Source organism: Eurytemora carolleeae, unplaced genomic scaffold (genome assembly GCF_000591075.1).
Source record: "Eurytemora carolleeae unplaced genomic scaffold, Eaff_2.0 scaffold222, whole genome shotgun sequence".
NCBI lineage: Eukaryota > Metazoa > Arthropoda > Copepoda > Calanoida > Temoridae > Eurytemora > Eurytemora carolleeae.
Genome location: NW_019396176.1, coordinates 1 through 24,247, shown reverse-complemented (window position 1 = coordinate 24,247; position 24,247 = coordinate 1). Strand labels below are relative to the sequence as shown.

Sequence of the window (24,247 nt, the reverse complement as noted above, 5' to 3'; positions counted from 1 at the left end):
CCTACCCTAAAATGATGGAAGTTTACAACACATGTTATGATCGACCACCTTAATTTTAACGTTCCAAAAACGTTCGGTGGAAAAGTTATCTACTATATTTGTTCATTCATTTAACTATGTTCACAACATTATAAGAATATTTCTGAACTAGGAAATTAGCGAAATTCGTAAATAGAAAAATTCTTTAAAGTTGAAGAAAAATTACTTTATACAATCAAGGATGAGGGTTAAAATATGGCCAAGTCAATAAACCGCGGAAAAACGCAAGATAGAAAGTGTTACCTTACTTGAATTAACTGAGGGTGATATTCAACTAGTTACCCAAAGTTTAATATGTTCTCTCTGAAAATAGCAAATTAATATCAAATATTAAAAACACTTTTTAAGCCCAGATAATGCATGTGTTTGAAGTTTTGAACGTTATACACAAACACGTAATGAAAACCGACATAGTATTTATTCGTTTACTCCCCGAGATTGAAAAATAATGGTTTGCATTTAAAAGAATCACATAATTTGATGAATCACTTTAAAAAGAAGAAATGTGTCACAAACAGGGAGCGCCATTTTATTCTTCCCTTTACACGCCTAATCTTCAGCTGATCCCGGCTTTAATATCACAAATACTCTGTTTTAACTATCAAAACTTAAACAAACCAATGCAAAAACATTGCAAATTTCTTATTTTAGCGTTTAAAAATATAAATATATGCGGATCAAACTAAAATTAGCGGATTTTGTCAGAGTACAACTTCTGTAATCCTATTGCAAATCCGGAACTGACTGGACTCCCTTACTGTATAAACCGGTTACGAAGCCTGAAAGCGAAGACTAGAAACCCGGCAGGTCAATAATCTTGTTAAAAATTAAGCCTGTAAAAAGAAGTTAAATGTAAATTTCCACAAGCCAAATACTTTTAAATTTTTGCTAGTCTAAAGTAAATTCTACGAAAGTTTGAAAAAATTACCGAAATATGGAGATTTTTCTACCCTCTGAAAAAGAAAGTTGCTACTTGAAGACGACAAATAGTATTCAACTGATGGGTGACATATCGATAGGGCTAATGATTGATGACTAATCGATTGATTTAACTAAGGACTATTAAGTCCTTATTTGAACAAATATTCGTTCAATTGAACTAAAACCCACGAGGAGACATTCCAACCACTTGGAGAATTGTTTTTTTATTTTAATCCCGTCTAGAATTACAGGGATCATTTTTTATATGTTTAATTTAATCAAAATTATCCAAATACATGAAGTGTATATAACTCATATAACTATAACAAACATATGTCCTTATTCTTAGGAGTATATACAAAAACTGGTACAGCATGTGTAAATTTAGGAAGGAGGTTTCTACCTGCCTGCATATCTATATATATATTATCGTTGACTATAACCTATTCCTATCATTCCATTTAGTTCCATTATTAAGATCGATGATAGATTAAATTTAATAAATCCTATTAATTGTTTTCACGCTTGATTTAAATCTTCAAAATTATGTTTTACAAATCACATCCATGACATTAAAATTCATTCTATAACTGTCAGTAAACATGTTTAAAATAAAATTTTATCGGCTTTTAATTTTTTTTATCTATTTAATTTTAATTTTAAGATGAAAATATGTTTTATTAATAATAATAAATATCATAACCTCACTTCTGTTTTCAATCCTAAAAACTTATGCTTCAGAACAGGGGAGTAGTCAGAAAGTTACCCGGGGGTTTTTAAAATCATAAAAAAAGAATCATAATCCTTATACCTTTCACTCGTGGATTTGAATATCCCAACTGCAATGTGTCAAATACAAAAATCAGTATTTTTCACTATTTTCTTATGGGTTTAAAAGTAAAATATCGCCCCAGCTGAGTACACCTTTCAATATTTGCGAATTTTTTGCTATGAAGTTCCCGCATTCTTTTGAATGATCATCTTACAGCATTAATATTTGGGATTTTCTTTAATATGTTTAAATTTTATATTACATGTTATATACAGGGTGTCCCACGAAACATTACAGTTGGTGAATAGTTTAGAATGTCTTTTTCCATTATTTGCTCAGTTGTTTGATACCAAAGAGCAATAAATAAAATATGGGAGTTATGTTCTATTAAAATTGATTTCAAAGTAAAATAAAATCAAGCAAAAGATTTGTTTAACTAAAAATAACTGCTTATTAAATGTCATGTTTCGTGGGACACCCTGTAGATGACGTGCCATATTTGTGTATTTATTTATTTTAATAGTGTTAACATTTAAATTCATATTTCTTTATATTTCTTAATATTTTCCAGGGCATATAATTATCTAAAACCCTACTGGTTGAAGTGGGCTCGTAAAGTTTTTTCGCCAAAACATTTTTTTTCTCAATTGGGTTCTCGAAAAAGAAAAATTTATGGCTCAAATACTTTATACCCCGCCTCCCTTCAACCAGTATAGGGTTATAAATAGTTATTAAACTTTCACGCTTTATTTATAACTCTAATATGTTGAATCTATTCAGATATACAGCACAATATCGTAATTATTTCTACCTTTTACTTCTTGTACACAATATGCTATTTAAGCAACATATGGAATCTTTTTCCAATCGTTTTAATGCGTATTTACTGCGTTTTATTAGAATCTTAGAAATATGTTTTACACCCTAACATTATGTTTTTTAGCCATTAAAAACATCAATAGCCTAATCACTTATTTGTAAATTCAAAATAAATTGCGGTATTGTGAAGGAAAGAGAAGGAGAGACAAAGAAGAAAATCGACAGAATTTATACAAGGGCGTATACAGGGAGGAGGCAAGGGGGTAGTGCCTCCCCCTAGACCTGTGAAGGTGGGGGTGTGTTTTAACTATCAAAACTTAAACAAACCAATGCAAAAACATTGCAAATTTCTTATTTTAGCGTTTAAAAATATAAATATATGCGGATCAAACTAAAATTAGCGGATTTTGTCAGAGTACAACTTCTGTAATCCTTCACGCCCTCCCATTATTAAGAACTAATATTTATATATAAAAGAGTTAAAGGAGATATACATGCATTCATTTTACCTAATCTACTTAAATGTATAAGCATGGTTTGTCTATCTATCTATCTATCAATAATCTATGGCATAGGCAGGTAGGCAAAGGCACTAAGGTAGGTAAGGTAAGTCCAACTATGTTCAGGGGAAAATATTCTTTCAAATTGAAAAAAAAAATAATCACTGTATTAAAAAAACATGGAAACTCACAATTCTATTTTTTTCGAAAAATATTTTGGGCGGGTTTTCACTGTTTAAACAGGTAAATTTATATAGACCAGTGGTTACACCTACAGCTTGTGTGGGTCTCTTTACAATTCAAAATATACAACGCTTAAATTTGTATTTCGTTTAATTTTTAAATTCTTTTGTCGGTTGCATTTACATACTGTCCCTCTTAACATGTAAATCTAAAGACGACCGTTACGATTTATATTTAGATTACTATGCTATTGTTAAAACAAAAAGTTTTTAATGTCTTTCAAAACAGTAAAATTGTTATATAAAAAAAATTATTAAGGATTTGCATTAAAGCTTTCACGTAAACTGTTATTCAATATTATACATATACTTGGTCACGTCAAACTAACATATATCTATATAGAAGTTCATCCTGTTTGTATCGGAATATATTTAGAAATATTTTGATCTCTCATTCAAAATCTGTAAAAAAAAAATTGCACAAACCGACCCCCTACTATATTTAAATCTTAAAATACATAGCCCAACAAAAAATTATTAGATAGCACATAAAAAAATCTACATTTAACGGGCAAAAAAAAGATTCTAAAGTTGAGACTCACTAACCAGGACCTTTAACTTACCGTGCAGTTTCTTTAAACTCTCTGATTTATAAATTTTTTGGAAGATTTAGTAGAATCCCATATTGCACAGTGGCTTTGCAATTTGTAGATAAAAAGAAATGATTTTAAAATGTTTTTTTAATGTTCCGAACTTAGAGATTTGTTCATAAACATCCAATTTTGTAATCGGAATTTCAAAACTGAATTTGAATACAAACTCTGGCAAAACGGCAAAATTCTTGAAAAAAATTGGAACCATGTTTTCAGATGTTCAGTTAAAAAATGTTTAAATATTTATTCTGTGTTTTGTTTGTCTATACAGGATACCTCATTTTTCCAGGTATGTTATTAATTATTAACATTATTATTATTATTATTATTATCATTATTATTATTATTAGTAGTAGTAGTAGTAGTAGTAGTAGTAGTAGTAGTAGTAGTAGTATTAGTATTGTTATTATCTAGGGTCCAGTATAAAGTGCTGGGTATGTAGATCGGATGGGGATCCAAAGTGCGCTGATCCATTCGATAATACTTCATTTCCTATAACAGATTGCAGGTATACAATAATTTTAAGAAGATAGAACAATTTTTCTGTTTGGAGGATTTATTTCGGCCCAGGGGTTCATTATACAGTCGTCAGGGAATAAATCAAGGGAATGAAAACGTCGGGGTTTATATCAAGGGAATAAAACGTCGGGTTATATATCAAGGGAATGAAAACGTCCAGGTATATATCAAGGGAATGAAAACGTCGGTGCATATATCAAGGGAATGAAAACGTCGGGCTATATATCAAGGGAATGAAAACGTCGGGGTTTATTTCAAAATTATGAAAACGTCCGAGCATATATCAAGTGAATGAAAACGTCGGGGTATATATCAAGGGAATAAAAACGTCGGGGTATATAACAAAGTAATGCAAACGTCGGGGTATATATCAAGGTAATGAAAACGTCGGGGTATATATCATGGGAATGAAATCGTCGGGGTATATATCAAGGGAATGAAAACGTCGGGGTATATATCAAGGGAATGAACTAACGTCGGGGTATATATCAAGGGAATGAAAACTTCGGGGTATATATCAAGGTAATGAAAACTTCAGGTTATATTTCAAGGGAATGAAAACGTCGGGTATATATCAAGGGAATGAAAACGTCGGGGTATATATCAAGGGAATGAAAACGTCGGGTCATATATCACGGGAATTTTAATCAAATTTTCTGTTTCAATTTCTACCAAGCTTTCCAACAGCATGGATACACATAAACATGAAATCAAAGAAAAGCTGTCAATTAACAGCATACTTTTGTTTACTTGTAATTTAAAAACTTCCGAACTTAAATAGAAAATTCGTCTTTATTGTATCGTTATAAAAGCCGACTACTGTAGATATTATAAATTAAATATAAATGAATCATATATTTAGACATGAAAAAGAACGTGATCACCTCCCCGGCCTTGTTGCCACAATGTGTAGGAAAGTCAGACAAAAAGGTAAAATAATACTCTCCTAAAAAGTAACTGATTCCTCGCTACAAACTCTAACTTTCTAACTCTTGTAAATTTAAACCCTGGTGTTGGTTTGAACATTTGCAATCATATAGGAATAGAAAATTAAAGAAGGAGGAGAGTAAAAAGTTCCTATGAAATAGTATGAAAAAATAAAGTAAAAGATATTCTTAATGGAGATATATATTCACTAGTTTATATATTTAGTGAATGGAGAATGGAGATATATATTCACTATTTATATATTTATTGAATGGAGAATGGATATATATATTTACTAGTTTATATATATTTAGTGAATGGAGAATGGAGATATATATTCACTAGTTTATATATTTAGTGAATGGAGAATGGCGATATATATTCACTAGTTTATATATATTTAGCGACTGGAGAATGGAGATATATATTCACTAGTTTATATATTTAGTGAATGGAGAATGGAGATATATATTCACTAGTCTATATATTTAGTGAATGGAGAATGGAGATATATATATTCACTAGTTTATATATTTAGTGAATGGAGAATGGAGATATATATTCAATATTTATATATTTAGTGAATGGAGAATGGAGATATATATTCACTAGTTTATATATTTTGTGAATGGAGAATGGAGATATATATTCACTAGTTTATATATTTAGTAAATAGAGAATGGAGATATATATTCACTATTTATATATTTAGTGAATGGAGAATGGATATATATATTCACTAGTTTATATATATTAAGTGAATGGAGAATGGAGATATATAAGATCCTGTGCCTGGTTGGGGGAACCAGGGGTCGGGAATGATGAAAGGTAAAAAGAAGGATCACAATTTGACCTACATTAAACATATTTTTGTCGCCTGTACTATTTTATACTTTTTTGTTGACATCTGCCTTGTAAACAGTAAAAAGTATTAAAAGACAGCTCCGTAAATTATTAAGATTATTAAATTATAAACCATTAACCAACATGATGTGCTGAACTCAAATAGTAGAAACCGAATGTATCTCGCCTTGGTTAGCCCAGGGTGGAGATAGGGGGATGAATAATGCCAAATAAGAAGGATCGAGGGGGGTCTTTAAAGTCTTAATAATGACATTAAAACACATTTTTAGTAAACTTTTTGCTTCAGCAACAAATCGTGTAAAGTTTAGATTTTGTACATGGTTCACAATGTCAAGAATTATGAAGAAACGAATAAAAAATTATTTGAAAAAGGGAAATTTTAAATTTTAATCAATTGACTAAATGTTTTATTCTTTGTAATGTTTAAATTTTGTATTTTCTGTAATATCACATATTTAACATATTGTATCTTTAATATTCTTTTATTGTATTCTATTGTAAGTATTTGATGATATTAAATTTTGCATCTTTAGATATTGTATTCATCGATCGGGAACTTACAATATTCATGTGGAATATTGTACTTGTAGGAAAAAGGTACAAATAATTTAAAATAACAATTTGTGTAAAACAACGAAAGTTACATTTTTAATATATCATATAAACTATTTTTGATTTCAATACAATTATAACCTTCTCAAAATAAATTCTGTGATAAATCCATATCATGTCAAATTTCCTGAAAAACATTTCAACCCTTGCTGTCCTTTCATCCTATTATCCTATTCCACATATGTGTAAGCAGGAAATCCGAAAACTGGGATTAGTTTATTCCGTCTGTTAAACCTTTTTTAAATAAAATTTTAAATCAGTGTTGCCATACATATATACATGTACTCTATTATCATCGTTACAACATTTTATACAAATATAACTAACATTCAAATTACATCCTATTTTGCATATATTGGAACCAACCATATGACACATCTTTAATTGAAATAAAGATGATAAAATAAAATTCAATATTCAATAAATGAAATTAAGTTAAAATAATAATAATTTCTTAGATATTTTGAATATTGTAGGACGGATGTAACCCAGCCACTAGGTTTACGATAAACTGGTCTATACTCATTACAATGCTAGCACTCTCAGGTACAGGGTGTAACAACAAAAACATCATATACAAAAATGACTTAAAGTTAGTCCTTGATCTAAATTTGTTGATCAACTTATTATCTTTCCAAGGAAATGAAATTGAGTCTTTGACTCAAACTCAAATTTTCTAATCCCTATATCTTTGCAACATGATGGTTTACACCTTTGATATTTCAAACTTAGATTATTTGATCCGACAGAACTCATAGTTTGAAATATCAAAGAGTTGCAAAATTATAGGGATAAGAAAATCAGAGTTTTTGACAAAGACTCAATTCCTTAGAATCCCTGGACGATTTCAATCGATCAAATTCGTTCAATGTTAAAAACAAAGAGAATAGAATATATATTAGAGGGGAATTTAAAGAATCTCTCGGTATGATTTTTTTCAGTTTTTTAAGCCTGAAAGGGAGTTCAAAGTGTAAAAATCATGTAAATGTTCACAAATTATATGCAGTAGAGTACATTAATACTGTATGTTCCATAGACTATCCATTTCAATTTCGAATTTTTTAAACTATTAAATAAACTTTATAATTAATTAGGTGATTAAAAAAAAACATCTTTTGAGTTATAGTTATAACGGAAAATCATCGTTTGTAAAGAGGAAGGCATAGAGTCTATGTGAAATGATCATTGGTCAATTATGAAACCAGCCTATTTCATAATTTGGTTTTCTTTTAACAATAATTTTAGATTTTCTATATAATGATATTCCAGGGCCCAACAGGTTATATAGCATAAATATGTGAAGTACACCTGCAGTATGGAAACAGTACCACAAAATGGCCGTTTTACACTTTTTTTCTATTAAATTCCCCTCTAATATTTATTCTATTCTATTTGCTTAAAAAGTCTGTATGTAAGTCTTAACTTTTTGACTCATTTTCACCCGTAAACAGAAGATTTTTCGTAGTAGCTGTTTTATACTCTATTGTTGGACGATATATTTTCAATAAAATTAAAATTATAAACAAAACTTTTCCAACACTTTAGATGGATTTCTAATAAGAGATAAAAATTTAACTAAATTTGACTCTTCAAAATCTTAAAAAGATTAATTAAAAAGTTCAAATCTGATTGCAACAGTGATCTTGAAACCTTTACCTCTGCTGTATAAACCCAAAATTAAAAATTGAATAATTATATAGACAAACAAATTTAGACAGTGATAGATAAAAAGCTGCTGATTATATCAATGCAATAAAAAAACACATTTTCCTTGATACAAATTATATTTATTTATTACTTATGCATCTTATTTTCAGGTCTCTACCAAAAGTTTATATTACCAAGATGACCTAACTAAGTGAAGAAAAAATTAAGTTCAAAAAAATACTTCCCATCCACCATCCTTAAATCTCCTACGAATATTATCAAAAATATAATTTAACAATAGAAAAATAATTTAGATACAGAAAAACTTTTAGTCTAAAGTTATTTACGTTTTTATATTCCAATCTTGGTTATTGTAAAATTGTTGTAGCTTTGTTAAAAAAAGGAATACAAGTTTTTTACTTATGTAGCATGAACATCTATAGTACATTGTACATGTATTTTTGTAATTAGATCAATATACTGTACAATCTCTGCCAATAGTTTGTAATTAAAAGAGAATGCAGGCAAACTGTAATCTATGTACTGTACATAAAGGTCGGTGCATACACTGTAAAGTGTTGTAGTGCAGCATACACTAAACAACAAATCTTGTGATTTTTAATCTTTGTCTTCAGTGATTACGAGCTAAATTAGAATATTTCCCGCACATGAATCAAAAGATAAAAAAGGACACTGAAAAAGCAAGACAAAAGCAATGTAAAAAGATTACAATTGATCATGATGTAACTCACTTTGAGACTTTGAGACCAGTCGATATTCATGAGATGATGAGTTTTGTTTCATGCATTATATATGATGTAAACATCAACTATGTAATAAGCAAAATAAAGTAAATAAATATTACTGAAAAATATCCGCTATTTTATTTTTGTAACAGAATTTTTAGAAAATTTATTTTTTAGATACTAAATACAAAATTTCCTTACTATAGCAATACGCGCCTAAAGGTGTTGTTTACTTGATATTCTATAAAAAATAAATATTTAAGTTTTCGTAATTTTAATAATTTACCTACAGAGTGTCACACAAAACATGACAGTAGCAAGACAAATTGAAAGTCGTCTTTGATCTTTGAATTTATTCGTGACATTCAGTCGTCAACTTGTAAAAAATGTCCGCCTTCAAAACAGTTTCTTGAGCAAGTATTTATCCAGGTAAAACTCAGGTTCTCTTGAACAAGTATTTATCCAGGTAAAACTCAGGTTCTCTTGATTATTAATGTTAATACACGGCTATTACTCATTAAACTATCGTTGCCACTGGGCACGATCTCGTTAGCTATCGATGTCAACTCAGACACTAACAATTAATCGATCAATGTCTCACCAGGACACCATCTCGCAACTATCAATGTCTAAACTAGGACACAATATATACGACTACTTTGGTGTAAACTAGCAATGCCACTACTACTAGGGGGCGATCTTGAGCTATCAATGCCTCAAATAGGACACGATCTTGCAACTATCAATGTCTCAACCAGGACACAATATACACAACTACTTTGGTGTGAACTATCAATGCCACTTCCACTGGGCGCGATCTTAAGATATCAATGCCTCAACTAGGACACCATCTCGCTACTATCAATGTCTCACCTAGGACACAATATACACGACTAGTTGGTGTGAACTATCAACGTCACTACCCCTGGGCGCGATCTTGAGCTATCAATGCCTCAACTAGGACACGATCTTGCAACTATCAATGTCTAAACTAGGACACGATATACACAACTGCTTTGGTGTGAACTATCAATGCCACTACCACTGGGTGAGATCTTGAGATATCAATGCCTCAACTAGGACACGATCTCGCAACTATCAATTTCTAAACTAGGACACAATATACACGACTACTTTGGTGTAAACTATCAATGCCACTACTACTGGGCACGATCTTGAGCTATCAATGCCTCAACTATAGGACACGATCTTGCAACTATCAATGTCTAAACTAGGACACGATATACACAACTGCTTTGGTGTGAACTATCAATGCCACTACCACTGGTGGTCGCGATCTTGAGATATCAATGCCTCAATTAGGACACAATCTTGCAACTATCAATGTCTTAACTAGGACATGATCCTCAACCTGTTTATCAAAACAGGGAACGATTACTCTCTCGCTGTAATCAAGTTGGAGTCTCTATATCAACTAGTGTATTTGAGGTTTGTATGTTACAAGTTAAATTAATAGACCTAATTACAATTTCTACATCGTTATCTATATCACATGATTAAGGCAATCATATTACGTATTATAGCACAGTTGAAATAGGTGTAGTTAAGCTGTACGGCATTATGTAATGTATATCACAGAATTAAGCTTATCCTGATACATAATTATTTGAAACACAGTTCAAATGAATACGTTTTACGTAGAAGTTTACAATCGTAGATATTTAATAATGTACAACGTACTGCAGGTTTACAGAATATCATGTTACCCGATATTTATTACAAACCTTTTTGTTCTGTCAATTTTACTGGAGATATTAAGAATTTTGTTCAGATTTAAGCTTTAGTAAATAAAAACAAAATTGTCAAAATCTGAACGAAATTATTCATATCTCTATCAATATTGAAAGCACAAAAAATTCAGATCACATTTGTAAATGCCGCAAATAATTTCAAATATCAAATACGACCTTCAAGACGTCTTGCTACTGTCATTCTTCGCGGGACACTCTAAATAGTGAATTTAACCTGGAAAATATGCGAAATATTAATTTTTTCATGACTATGGAGTAAATAGTGACATAGCACAATACTTATAAGAAAGATTTGAAGCGCCCTGGATGCTTAGTTTTATTTGAATTCCATTGTTCACCCTATATATAGAGTATAAGAGAAAGCTTGTTTAAGTTGAGGAAAATTGAAATGGATTTATCCCCCTGTTCTCAATACACAAAAAGAAAGTCCCCCCCTTGCCCCCTCCTCATTCTTTTTCGAACATACTGAAAAAAATTATGTCTAATTTATTTATGTTTTGATGTTTGAATTTTTTTAATGTATACCGCAGACCCAGTTTAGTACTTGTTTTGAGTTGTAAAGAGTACGTAGAAGAAAGTCACCTGAAAACAAACTAACCGGCGCTCTATATTCAGTAATTGTAGTTCCTCGGTCTAACAATTGTTCCTCGTCGTAATTAAAGGGATTGTACACGAAAATTCAAGTGACCTTACAATAATAGAGAATTGCATTTCCGATTTTTAACTGTGTCTTTAGATGACTGTAATATTTTTATTTTTCTCTCTGAAAAATTATTATTTTCAAATGTGGTTTTTGTGCAAAAGTTAAGGTCCCTTTCAGTAAATCAAGCGAGCCTCCATTTCGGAAATTTTAAATATAGATTGAAAACAATGACAACAAAAAGTTATTTTTTCAAAAACATCAAAATTAATACTTTCACCTACCCTTTGGAATTTAAAATAAACCCAGAGACTCTTTTTTAATCATTAATGTTTTTCTTTTCATTTTTTAAGTGAATCTTTTTAGTAAATAATATAATAACTTTACCATGTCTGCCTTTCCTATGTGAGTTAGTATTGTTGATAAAAAATTATTAAAATATTCAAAGTTATAAATTTTTTAAAGAATTAAACATAAGTTATTCAAAAAATGGCTTTCCTATCAGAGGAGATGAAGGCTCAGCTTATGAAGGTATAATAGGTTTAGCATTCTTAAAATATATTTAAGCTATAAAGGTTATGAAGGTATAACAGATGTACTTCTTAAAATAGATGAGAACTCAGCCTATGAAGATATATCAGAAGCAATATTTTTAAAATAGATGAGAACTGAGTTATGAAGGTATAATAGATTTAGCATTCTTAAAATATATTAATGCTAAGCCTATGAAGGTATAACAGATTTAGCATTCTTAGAATAGGTTAGAACTAAGGTTATAAAGGTATACCAGTTGCACTATTCTTAAAATAGATGAGTACTGGAATTATGTAGGTATGTACTATTCTTAAAATAGATGAGAACCCAGCTTATGAGGGTATAACAGATTCAGCATTCTTCTTATATGTGGTTGGTGTCAGCAAGGATGAGTTCAATGTCGTCTTTACTTCTAGGTGATTGTGTCAGCAAGAATGAGTTCAATGGCGTCATTACTTCTAGGTAGTTGTGTCAGCAAGAATGAGTTAAATGTCGTCTTTACTTCTAGGTGGTTGGTGTCAGCAAGGATGAGTTCAATGTCGTCTTTACTTCTAGATTGTTGGTGTCAGCAAGGATGAGTTCAATGTCGTCTTTACTTCTAGGTGGTTGGTGTCAGCAAGGATGAGTTCAATGTCGTCTTTACTTCTAGGTGGTTGGTGTCAGCAAGGATGAGTTCAATTTCGTCTTTACTTCTAGGTGGTTGGTGTCAGCAAGGATGAGTTCAATGTTCTCCTTGAGAAACACTCCCCAGAGATATCAAAGTGTGAAGAAAATCTTGGTAATATTTCCAACAATGTACTTGATGATTTTTTTTTGTAACAATGAAAACCAATGTAATTTGGTCTTGAAAACTTGTGTTATACAGAGTAACCCACAAGCGATGAGACTTCACTGAAGACCTGAAAATGAAATATATTATTCTTCAGGTTGAATTTGGACTTTTACCTTTAATTGATCTAATAAATGAAAGACACCAACAAGGAAGACTGCCATTGAGACAATTAAGTAAAAAAAGCATAATTGTCGAAGTTTAGATTTATCCAACAAATGCTTTCATGCAAGATTTTGCTATTTACCCAGTAACTAATAACACTTTTTTATTTTAGTAAGATCGTCTCCCTTTGATATTCAACAAATCTTGTTCAAGAATATCATCGAAACTGAAGGTCAGAGGGAATACACATATACAGATGAAAAGTGAATGAATAAATAAATAAATGAATAAATATAATATAAATAGATGAATAAAAGAATAAATGAGTAAATATAATATAGATAGATGAATAATGCTAATTTAATGAATAAATGAAAAAACTAATAAATGAATAAATGAGTTAATGAATAAAGTAAATAAACAAATATAAATAAATGACATAATGAAAAAATGAATAAATGAATAAACGAACAAATGAATAAATAAATAAATGAATAAACGAATAAATTAATATATGAATAAATGAATAATTAAATGAATATATGAATAAATGAATAAATGAATAAATGAATAAATGAATATATGAATAAATGAATAAACGAATAAATGAATAAATGAATATATGAATAAATGAATAAATGAATAAATGAATAAATAAATAAATGAATAAGTAAATAAATGAATAAATGAAAAACCGAATAAAATTAATAATTATAAAATTAAATGAATGAATAAATGATAAAATGAATGAATAGGATTGAATGAGTTAAATGAGCTAAAAACTATTGAAGATAAGGTTGAATGGATCTACTCCCGTCTTATGATGGATCAAGGATTGGAAACTATTTTTATTAATTTTTACCTTATCCAGTTGAAATAGAAATAATTTCTATTAAATAGTTTTTTTATTGAAAGTTGAGCTGCTCTAAATCATGTTTAGAGTCAAATGTTCCGGTTTACCCTGAAACAAATAAACTGTGTTCATGATTTCTTCTTCAGCTTTGCGAGAAAAAAAATATATCAAAATTAATAGAATTTGAATAAAAACATCTTCTAATTGTAAAATGCCAAAATTTTAACTTAATTTCGGATGTTTCTTAACAGATTTTCGGAATATCCGAAACCTACTACCTGAACGGAAGGAGTTTAAGGACTCCATAAAGAGTAAGGAGTTGAAGGAAAAGGGGAATCATGAATTCCAAAGGAAAAATTATCAAGAGGCAATTAGGTAAAATTTCTCTCTGGAAGGAGATACTTTTAAACCTTCGGAATAATGAAGTCGATTATAGCAAGCTAGGCTTTTAGGGCCCATCCTCTTTTAAACATTTAATTGTGGCTCTGTCTGTTCGCAAATTTAATGATTTTTTTCTCGCATTTTCAATATTTTACTAAATCAAAAACTTTTAGATATAATTTTTTTCTAATTATGATCATTGATCATACATAAATCTTCCACGGGGTCATGTGAGGTCCCACACAAAATTTTGCCCGATCGGTTCAACCGTTTTGACAGACAAGCAAAGTATATATATATATATATATGTATGTAAAACCACGAGTATTCTAAATTTTAAGTCCTCTATAAAATCTAACTCTATATAATTACTGCAGTACATTAATTAAACTTATATGTATAAAATATTTACTATTCTTGTCGAAGTAGATATGTTTGAAATGAGGTTAGAACCTTTGTATGGAATGTCGTTAATCTCCATATATGTCGTTAATCTCCATATATGTCGTTAATCTCCATATATGTTCAATCTAGGAACTTTCCTTGAGGATAAATATATAAGATGAAGTTCAATATTGCTAAATCCCGAGATTCAGTTCGGACCGATTGTTAAACTTAATTGTATTAATTCTTTTATTTTTACTTTTGTAAGATATTTGTGAAAAAAAAAAAAATTTCTTTAAATATAATTTTTAGGTTTTACAACCAATCATTCATCAGTGCTAGTTCTGACAAAGAGATAGCTTTAAGCTTAGGTAAACTTTTAAAAAACACATTATTTCTAAAATAAAAAAACATGTATTGTTTATTTAGCAAATAGATCAGTTGTTTTCTTCAATTTGAAGGAATATTCCAATTGTATTCAAGATTGTAAGGTGGGTTTATATTTATTCATCACCTTCATCACATTCAATCATTTATTAATTTATTAATGAATTCATTTCTTTTCATCTATATAAATTCATCACATTGGATAATTCATTCATTTATTGATATAATTCATTTAGATATCATTCATGTATTAATTCAACCTTATTCATTTAATTTTATAAATTCATTAATTCATTATTGATTCATCCATTCAGTTTTAAACTATTCATTCTTAATTTATTTTTCTATCCTCATCAAATTCAAATTTTATTTTGAACTTCAGTGATTCTGACATAAATGTAAATTAATCTATCAACTTAATAATTCATTTATTATTCAATTTAATCACTAAATAATTCATCTTTTGTTATTTAATTCATATATTTATTCATAAAACTTTATTTTTATTTTATTTATTTTCTTTATCTATTGTCTTTTTCTCTTTTGTTTAAATTTTTCCAGTACAGTAAGTAAAAATTACACAGTATAAAATTAAGAAAAAAGTTTTTATTACTGCTCTGAAGGCAGCCCTACTGTTTGGATACCCCCAAGAACTGGTTTATAAAGTACATGAGAGGACTGCACGTTGCTGTGTACAGATAGGGTAAGTAGTGTACAATGTACAAAGAGGTTACCCACAAATGATAGGATTTCAGTGACGACTGCGCGTTACATTTATAATTCTCAACAATTTTACCATAGTTCTTTTGCATTGCTTAATCAATTAGAATATAATTTAAGACAAAAACCCAAATTCAATCTTGAGATAAGACTCATCCTGTGTGGGAATCATTATAATTTTTATATTATTTTTAATTGAATTCAAATACAATTAATCTCTTTCTTAATTTATTTGATACATTGTGACTAGTTTACATAAATCAATTCAATTAATTTAAAAACTTAAAATTTAATTTTAAAACTTGGTCAAAATATTGCTAATTCTCATGTTGAGGTTTATCTAACGTTTCCAGATAAATTTTTTACTATCAAAATATTCTTGTATTAATTTAATTTAAAACCCCATTTATCCATTAGATATATTTTAGGCAGACGAAGGAAGCTAAAGAAAACATTCTGCAAGCCAAACTAACCCTGAATAAAGCAAAGTAAATAATACATTTTTATATTATTCCATGTATACTCCTGCCGTCTACCCGCACTTGCTATTAAATGATGATTTTAGCAGAAGTGTCCTGCGCTACTCGATTGGAATATCAAAAATTTGAAATTATTTAACACATGTCACCCCTGCAGTATCCATGGGTTCCATATAAAATAAGCCAATTTGTTCCAGCTGTTAGGCCAGCTTAGCTAACATAAATATATACACATATATATATATATATATATATATATATAAGTGAAGATCTTTAATGTACTACAGTATCAAGAGCAAGTGTCTGATGAGTCCACTTAAGAAAATAAATAATTTAATAAGACTTGTCATATGGCAGTGTTATATGATCAAATAGTTTACATAGTTAAAAGAGGTATCAATATTTTTTCAAAAAAGGGGTTTTTAAGGTTGGGGCACAATGTTGCCAAGGGGGGGGGGGGCACAATTTTTTTTTGTGCAAATTAAGTGCCCCCCCCCCCCTCCTCCTACACTAATGCTCTCGTACACCCCTGAACGTCAACTCTAACTATTTGAAAGCCCCAAGTTTTCCAGGAAAAAAACGGATTTGTGGTGAAATCATAATCCAAACCCCATTTTAAAATTCATCAACAGTCCCTTTAAAGTAAGTTTACTTCCAGGTTGAGTGAAGAGAGGAGGGAAACAGTTGAAGCTGATCTTGAAACTTTACTCAAGGGTTTACCAGCAGAGGCTGCAGACCATACACTCACAAATGGTAAACAACATTAATTGTATATTTTAGAATTAGAAACAAACATTATTTTTCCATGATTGGTTTTCAAATATACAAATAGACATTGATCGAATCTCCGGTTTGCAGTCAGTTGGGCACTGAACGAGACTTTTTTGTTAGAACTTTGAATAAACATGTTACACAGACCAATTTCACTTAGCAAGTTGGTTTAAAATTAGCTAAAATTTGTTGCTTTATAATATCATCAATTATCCAAAAAATTAGATATCTTCATAATTCTCACTTTATTCCAAAGTTCGATGGTTCTCATTGTACCTAAACCAGGGAATTATAATTTTTAACTAGTTCTGGTTTTTAACGTTTAACAAAGAAAACAGTTAAGTGAATTTCTGTTACAAGGAGCTGTAAAGGTGGAGATTAAAGATGATTCTCATTTAAAACTTTTATCCAGAAATAAAAAGGTAAAAAAGCATTTTTATTTTCTACAAAAAATCCTGGTTTACCAATTTTTAATTGGGCAATCAGACATCGCATTCCTTGTTGTACTTCACATAGATCCAGGCTGCAGTAAAAAGTTGCATTAACAACACAACAGATGAGCCAAATATTTGCATTAACAACACAACAGATGAGCCAAATATTTGCATTAACAACACAACAGATGAGCCAAATAATTGCATTAACAACACAACAGATGAGCCAAATATTTGCATTAACAACACAACAGATGAGCCAAATATTTCAATAAAACACATTTCTTCATTATTTTAGTTTCCAAATCTCAGCCGATCTGTCGATATAAAATTCAACCCTGAGGCAGGAAGGCATGCAGTAGCTAACTCAAAAATTCAACCAGGTAAGGAGACACATGCCTAATTCCACCGTTATTTATTCATAACTAACTGTTTGTAAAGGAATTTAGTTTTTGCAACAATCTTATATTTTCAACCCATATATCTTTGCAACCTGATGGTGTAAACCTTGGAAATATCAAACTTAGACTATTTGATCTACCAGAATTAATAGTTTGAAATATCAAAGGTCTAGGAAAACGGGTGGCTAAGTTAGAGGAATTAGAACATCTGAGTTTGCGACAAAAACTCAATTCCTTTCTGATCTGCCCCCTACCCACGTCATAATCAACCTTGTGAAAAACTGGCCAGTGGTCATTTAAAGAGATCAGTTGTAGTGAAGGCTAGGCGGGCCTAGATTTAACCTGTAGAGAACTGTCAATTAGAATATCTATGAGTAGATTAAAGATGGTAGTTGAGTTTCCTGTTAGCTCCAGGAGTAGCTGTGTAGCTAATTAGCTCCAGGAGTAGCTGTGTAGCTGATTAGCTTTTTGGGTAGCTGAGGTTAAGCTTATTAGATCAAGCCTAGGAGTAGCTGAGATTTAGCTTAATAGCTTCAGGAGTAGCTGAGGTTTAGCTTATTAGCTCCAGTAGTAGCTGAAGTTTAGCTTACTAGCTCAAGGAGTAGCTGAGATTTAGCTTATAACCTTCGGGAGTAGCTGAGATTTAGCTTATTAGCTCCAGGAGTAGGTGAAATTTAGCTTATTAGCTCCAGATGTAGCTGAGGTTTAGCTTATTAGCTCCAGGAGTAGCTGAGGTTTAGCTTATTAGCTCCGGGAGTAGTTGAGATTTAGCTTATTAGCTCCAGGAGTAGATGAGGTTTAGCATTATTGGCTCCAGGAGTAGGTGAGATTTAGCTTATAAGCGCCAGGAGTAGCTGACGTTTATCTTATTAACTCCAGGAGTAGCTGAGGTTTAGCTTATTGGCTCCAGGAGTAGCTGAGGTTTAGCTTATTAGCTCCAGGAGTAGCTGAGGTTTAGCTTATTGGCTCCAGGAATAACTGTGGAATTGTAAGATGAAGAAAGAGTAAATTCGTGGATAAAAAGTTTAAGCTTGAGATTGTCATCCTGGTCCAATTCTTGGGCTGTTTCCGACTAGGAGGCTGTGTTTTCAGCTATGGTTCGTTTATTGTCTAGGGTCACCACTTTAGAATTGCATTTAATGCATCTAGATAACATGATAAATAACGAATGTATTAAAGGAGAGGAAGATGAGCAGGTCTTCTCTGGTTCCAGGATCCGACGCTAATCATTTGCGGATTTTATAATCCTCTTTCGGGAATGTATATATATTTAAATAGGAGAGGTGATCCTAGAAGAAATTCCTTTAACCTGGACAATCAATCCAAACCAAACTCTTAGAACATGTATTCGCTGCCTGAAGCAGGTATGAATAAGAGAATATGAATATGAGAAGAATGTCTTCAAATTTAAACTCTAACAAAGCATATCATTCCAATTTTCCACTTTTAGACTTTTAGAGTTATTTTTACAATTGATGCATGTAACGTTTAGAATGAAAGACTTTCCAGATACTGAACAGTGAACATCCTCAAAAATTGCCCTAGATCCCCAGCACTACTAAATCCCCGAATCTAGACTGTTTGGGGATATAACCCTTATAGATTGGTCACGCTGAGCCATACAATTAATACAGTATGCTGAGCGCCATCTTTTTTTACAGACGGGGAAACACATGGTTCCCAGCAAGCAACGTGAAAACCTTTTTTACTGCTCTCTCGTCTGTTACAATAGAGCCACGGAATCAGCTGATCTCAATTTGGAGAAGGTTTGAGAATATTTAAGAATATTTAATCTTTATTGAGGGGCGAAGAAATGATTCCATATCTTTATAGAAAAGAACAAATGATTTTCAACGATGAATAGAAGATATTATAAACTTTTTTACTTGGTTATTTCTCTCTATTTCAGAAGATCTGAATAATTTTTCTTCGCCTTACAATTTTCTTGATGTTTATTTCCCTGTGAAGTGACATTATTCTTTTAAATTTAACAAAAATACTTCCAAAGTGGATTATTGTTTATTTATGAAAATTTTATTGTTTCTAATTGTGATTAGTGACTCATGCTACACTGTTAATTAATATGAAACTAAAGGAATTGAGTCTTTGCCACAAACTCTGAATTTATAATCCCAATATCTTTGGAACACAATGTTGTACATATTAGATATTTCAAACTTATATAATTTGATCTAACAGAATTAATAGTTAGAAATATCTAAGGTCTACGACATTGAAATCTAAATATAAAGGGATTATAAATTCAAAGTTTGTGGCAAAGACTCAATACCTTTGTTTGTTCTTTAACCCTTTTTCCCTTTGAAGCAAGTTTCAGACTTGATTTCCAGATACAAGGACTCTTAAACATTGTTCTTCTCCCTTAGATGCAGGTAATGATTTCTTCAAGGGGTCTACTGGCACTTGGCACTTGGCACTTGGCACTCATGTGATCAACACTAGTATAAAGTGGGAACCAGAAAACAGTGGAATTCTTGTCGTTTTCTGTTTTCTTCTAATTTTAAAATATCATCAAGGGTTTGTGATTTTTAACTAAACTGTCCCCTAAGCCCGTTTTTTAAAAGATTCGGCTCGAGCCTAATTCCTAAGACTCAGGTTTAAGGACAATCTTAGTCCCAACTTATGAACCAGATGACGACAGCTTGTGTCATGTGATCGACAGCTGCCAGCTCTTAGGCTCGACTTAAGGAGTTAGGCCAAATAAAAATAAAAACCGACCTTGGTTGATTTTAGTGGAGAATTGGTCTCAATGTTGAGTCTTATTCTAATCAAATACCGGAACCTCCCAATTTCAAACATGAAAATCCAGCAAATACAATAATAAAACGGTTTAACCAGCCCAGCTATGTAGAAAATTAGTTAATACTTTAATCCCAAAGCTTTAGTCTTAAATAAAGCTCAATGACAGATTAGAATTAGGAATATTTTAGAAATACTGCATAAATTGATTCTTATTCCAATGAGTATAAAAGAAGAATGATGAAAAACCATATTCGTTCCACTGTTTTCTAGGTCCCACTGTATCTACATTTTTATTTTTTAAACTTGGATCAAAGCTTTTGGTTATTTTCAAATTTTAATCAAATTCTGGAAAAAACATAACATTAAAGTTTTCTAAATGTTGAAACACTGAAATATAAAAAAGTATTGAAGGTTTTTAAAACTTTTTCTGTGTCCTTAAATCGCATAATGATAATGAATTGACATGAAGCAGTTTTCTTTGTGTAGACTATAATTCTTTAATGATAAAAATCTCATTTATGATCTTTAATAAAATTTCTTTTTTAGGCTGACGATCACAGGAAAAATATAAACTAAATAACAAAATATAAAATATTTTGAAATTTTTAATATGAAAATATTTAGAAATATTTTCAAATAGGATATCATGCATATGCAATTTAACAAAATTGTAAATCACTAGAAATAAATAGCGTCACAAGACCTTTTTTTTAATGTTGACTTTGACAGTGCAATTTTTTCCCTTTTTTGCAGCTATTTTTAAAGATTTTATATATTTTAAAGGGAGTGTTCGCAAACAATGGAAGGGGGTATAAGCTTACGGCGAAAAATAATCGCCTTTGATCGCCAATAATCGGATCATAAAAAAATCGATTAAATTTCAAACAAATCATTTAAATTTTTATTTAAACCTATATATGGTGTTCGATTATTTTTCGACGCATTGGTGTAAAGTTGAAATTTCATAATATTTTTTATTTGTTTTATATACTATTCACAGAAAACGACTTTTTTTCCGCTAGGGTTCTCTGTCACGTATAATTATTTAAAGCATCGAGAGCAGAAACATCTGGCAGCCAACTATTTCGGCGTTTTAAGTGCATTATTAACTATTATTAACTATTTACGAATGTGTCGAAAAATAATCGATGACAATAGGTTGTAATATCTGAATGATTTGTTTGAAATTAAATGGATTTTTTACGATCCGAGTCGTATATTGCAAGTTTCTGAATTTGTATGGACGCTACGTTCTTCAGTATAAGTCGTTTTTAACAATTTCCTCCTTATAGACGTAACAGATAGAAGTAAGATTAGTAGCGATCAAAAGCGACTATTTTTCGCCGTGAGCATATACCCCCTTTCATTTTTCGCGTACACTCCATTTAGCACTCAGTTTTTGTAAATTCCATTTCGCAGTTTTGTCGTTGTAATGAAATAGCAAAGATAAATCCTATTTATATTGTGGATTCTCAAAGATTGGTTGATCTCTTCTGTTCAGCCAATGAGTCTTCAGCTACAACTATGCTAGCGTTCTGGTCAGTATTAAAGGGATTGTACACGTTATTTCAAGTAAATTTCCATGTGGAGGAGGTGTGTCCGATTCACATCGGTACCCTTTAATCTTCTGTTTAACTTGAGAGCAAAAAGTTCACTTAAAAAATTGCTGCACTTCATAGAGGTCCGAAAAATATTAAATAAAAGACTGTACATTTATACGAGACACCATTTTGGAAATACTTGTTTTTTTCTCCATAGATTTTTTTTTGTAAAAATCAACAAGAAAGTTTTAATGATACCTAACTGAAATGATAAAGACATAGTGTTGTCAGTCTTGCTGTTTAGGGCGATAAGATCCCAGCCTTTGGATTTCTTCGTGACCAATGAATCAGCTCTGTTTGAGGGTATTAGTCCTGAGTTTGGGATTAATACACCGGAAGGATGGAAATTAGAAGGAAAAGAACAAATTTACAAGGTTTGATTAATGTTGTACTTGTAGTTTCCTACACCAAGGGTTTTCAGTTTTACTACAGTGAAACCCTTAATAAAGAATACATCGAAAGAATTCATCAAATGTCGTATTCTTCACTTTCTGATAATGGAATGTTGCAGATATTTAGTTTTTTAATTAAAAGATTATATGGAACTCTTTAAAACTGTTACCTCACATTCATGGCTATTTACTTATTTTTGCAAACACTGAAATTTACGTAATATAGATTAAAACTCATTGAAAACTTGTCAAGACGACATTCGATAAATTCTTCCGATGTATTCGTTATTAAGGGTTTCACTGTAACATAAAGCTGTCAAGATTAAATAGAATAATATCTCAATAGTTAACGAGTAAAATCAAAAGATCAGAAGTTGGCTTGAAAAAATGAATGAATTCTATCTAATGATCTATTATTAACTTATATTTTGGATGAATTTATTATTCAAATCTTCGATTGGAAGATAGGTTTTTACGGCTGTTATTTTTTACATTACAATTTTTTACAGTACAATAAGCCCCTAGATAAACTTTGTTTCTACTTCCTTTTTTTAAGGAATTTTTAAAAATATAATTTTAAGTCACAAAAAAAGTAAATGGCCATTTTAGATTTTTTTTTACAAAGACTGGACTTTTTACCGCCATGTATTTTACCCTATGCATGAAAAAAAAATGACTGAAAACTTCTTTAGATTATCTATTCATTAAAAGTCACAACATTTCACGGTAATAATGACAAAAATGAGAGTGCTAGGACAAAAAAAAAACTATAGGGCCGGCCAAGCCTGCCTATGGTTAAAAACTAAAATAGTTTATTGGAGAAGCCTAGTTTTTATTAAACTTCTTTGGATAAATTAGGAAAAAAAATACTCTACAGATTGACCCCGAGAAGTAAAACGTATTCAATGACCTTTTCAAATGACGAGTTCATGATGTACAAGGGGTTGTACAATTTTCAGCTTTACAATCTGCATTAGCGATCTATATTCTTGTATATCTATGAATAAGCCTAATGATCTATATTCTTGTATATCAATGAATAAGCCTAATGATCTATATTCTTGTATATCTATGAATAAGCCTAATGATCTATATTCTTGTATATCTATGAATAAGCCTAATGATCTATATTCTTGTATATCTATGAATAAGACTAATGATCTATATTCTTGTATATCTATGAATAAGCCTCATGATTGCTCTTGTTTCAGAATTTGTATAATCTTGTGTCTCACACTGATAGCTTACCAGAGGAAACCCTTCTCGATATACTTATCACATCTACAGTGCTTCTCAGGTCATTATCCTAGGGCATTATTATTTTTATTATGATAAATTAATATAAAACAACATTAATCTCCATTGTTAAAAATAGAAAAAATTTATTTAATTAATTACAAAATTACTATTGTCTTACATGATTAAACCTCTATTTTTATGTATCATAGTTTTTCTAACATTTTTTCGCTCAAAGCAACAAAAAACTCTTTTGTTTTAGTGATAATGATTATAATAATAAAAATAACAATAATGAAAATAATCATAATAATAATAACATCAATGAAAATAGTGATGAATTAATTATAACAATAGTAAAAATGAT

The 24,247-nt window shown here is 30.4% G+C and overlaps 2 protein-coding genes and 1 long non-coding RNA gene across 3 annotated transcripts in view; 2 read left to right on the top strand and 1 right to left on the bottom strand.

Moving 5' to 3' along the window:
- The window catches only part of LOC111697235 (uncharacterized), a 3,490-nt gene extending 1,618 nt beyond the window's left edge, over positions 1–1,872 (bottom strand). Inside the window, exons 1-2 of the long non-coding RNA XR_002764253.1 lie at positions 1,772–1,872; positions 283–342 (exon numbers count right to left, since the gene is read on the bottom strand). This is a non-coding gene — a long non-coding RNA (uncharacterized LOC111697235). The remainder of the gene's footprint in view (positions 1–282; positions 343–1,771) is intronic.
- A 2,228-nt stretch (positions 1,873–4,100) lies between these two features.
- Positions 4,101–9,329, top strand: LOC111697260 (uncharacterized). Its single transcript, XM_023467188.1, has 7 exons — positions 4,101–4,175; positions 4,301–4,394; positions 5,268–5,335; positions 6,091–6,160; positions 6,730–6,793; positions 7,285–7,354; positions 8,626–9,329. The coding sequence occupies exons 1-7, from the start codon at positions 4,118–4,120 to the stop codon at positions 8,655–8,657; spliced, it is 456 nt and encodes a 151-aa protein (XP_023322956.1). The 5' UTR covers positions 4,101–4,117; the 3' UTR covers positions 8,658–9,329.
- Positions 9,330–12,082: 2,753 nt separating this feature from the next.
- LOC111697236 (SET and MYND domain-containing protein 4) lies at positions 12,083–23,954 on the top strand. Its single transcript, XM_023467156.1, has 19 exons — positions 12,083–12,144; positions 12,844–12,925; positions 13,254–13,313; positions 13,837–13,914; positions 14,186–14,309; positions 15,012–15,070; positions 15,129–15,190; positions 15,710–15,789; positions 16,235–16,294; positions 16,944–17,038; positions 17,417–17,478; positions 17,789–17,873; positions 19,170–19,255; positions 19,553–19,657; positions 20,276–20,281; positions 21,198–21,211; positions 22,130–22,189; positions 22,497–22,626; positions 23,856–23,954. The coding sequence occupies exons 1-19, from the start codon at positions 12,103–12,105 to the stop codon at positions 23,952–23,954; spliced, it is 1,389 nt and encodes a 462-aa protein (XP_023322924.1). The 5' UTR covers positions 12,083–12,102.
- The last annotated feature ends 293 nt before the right edge of the window (positions 23,955–24,247 follow it).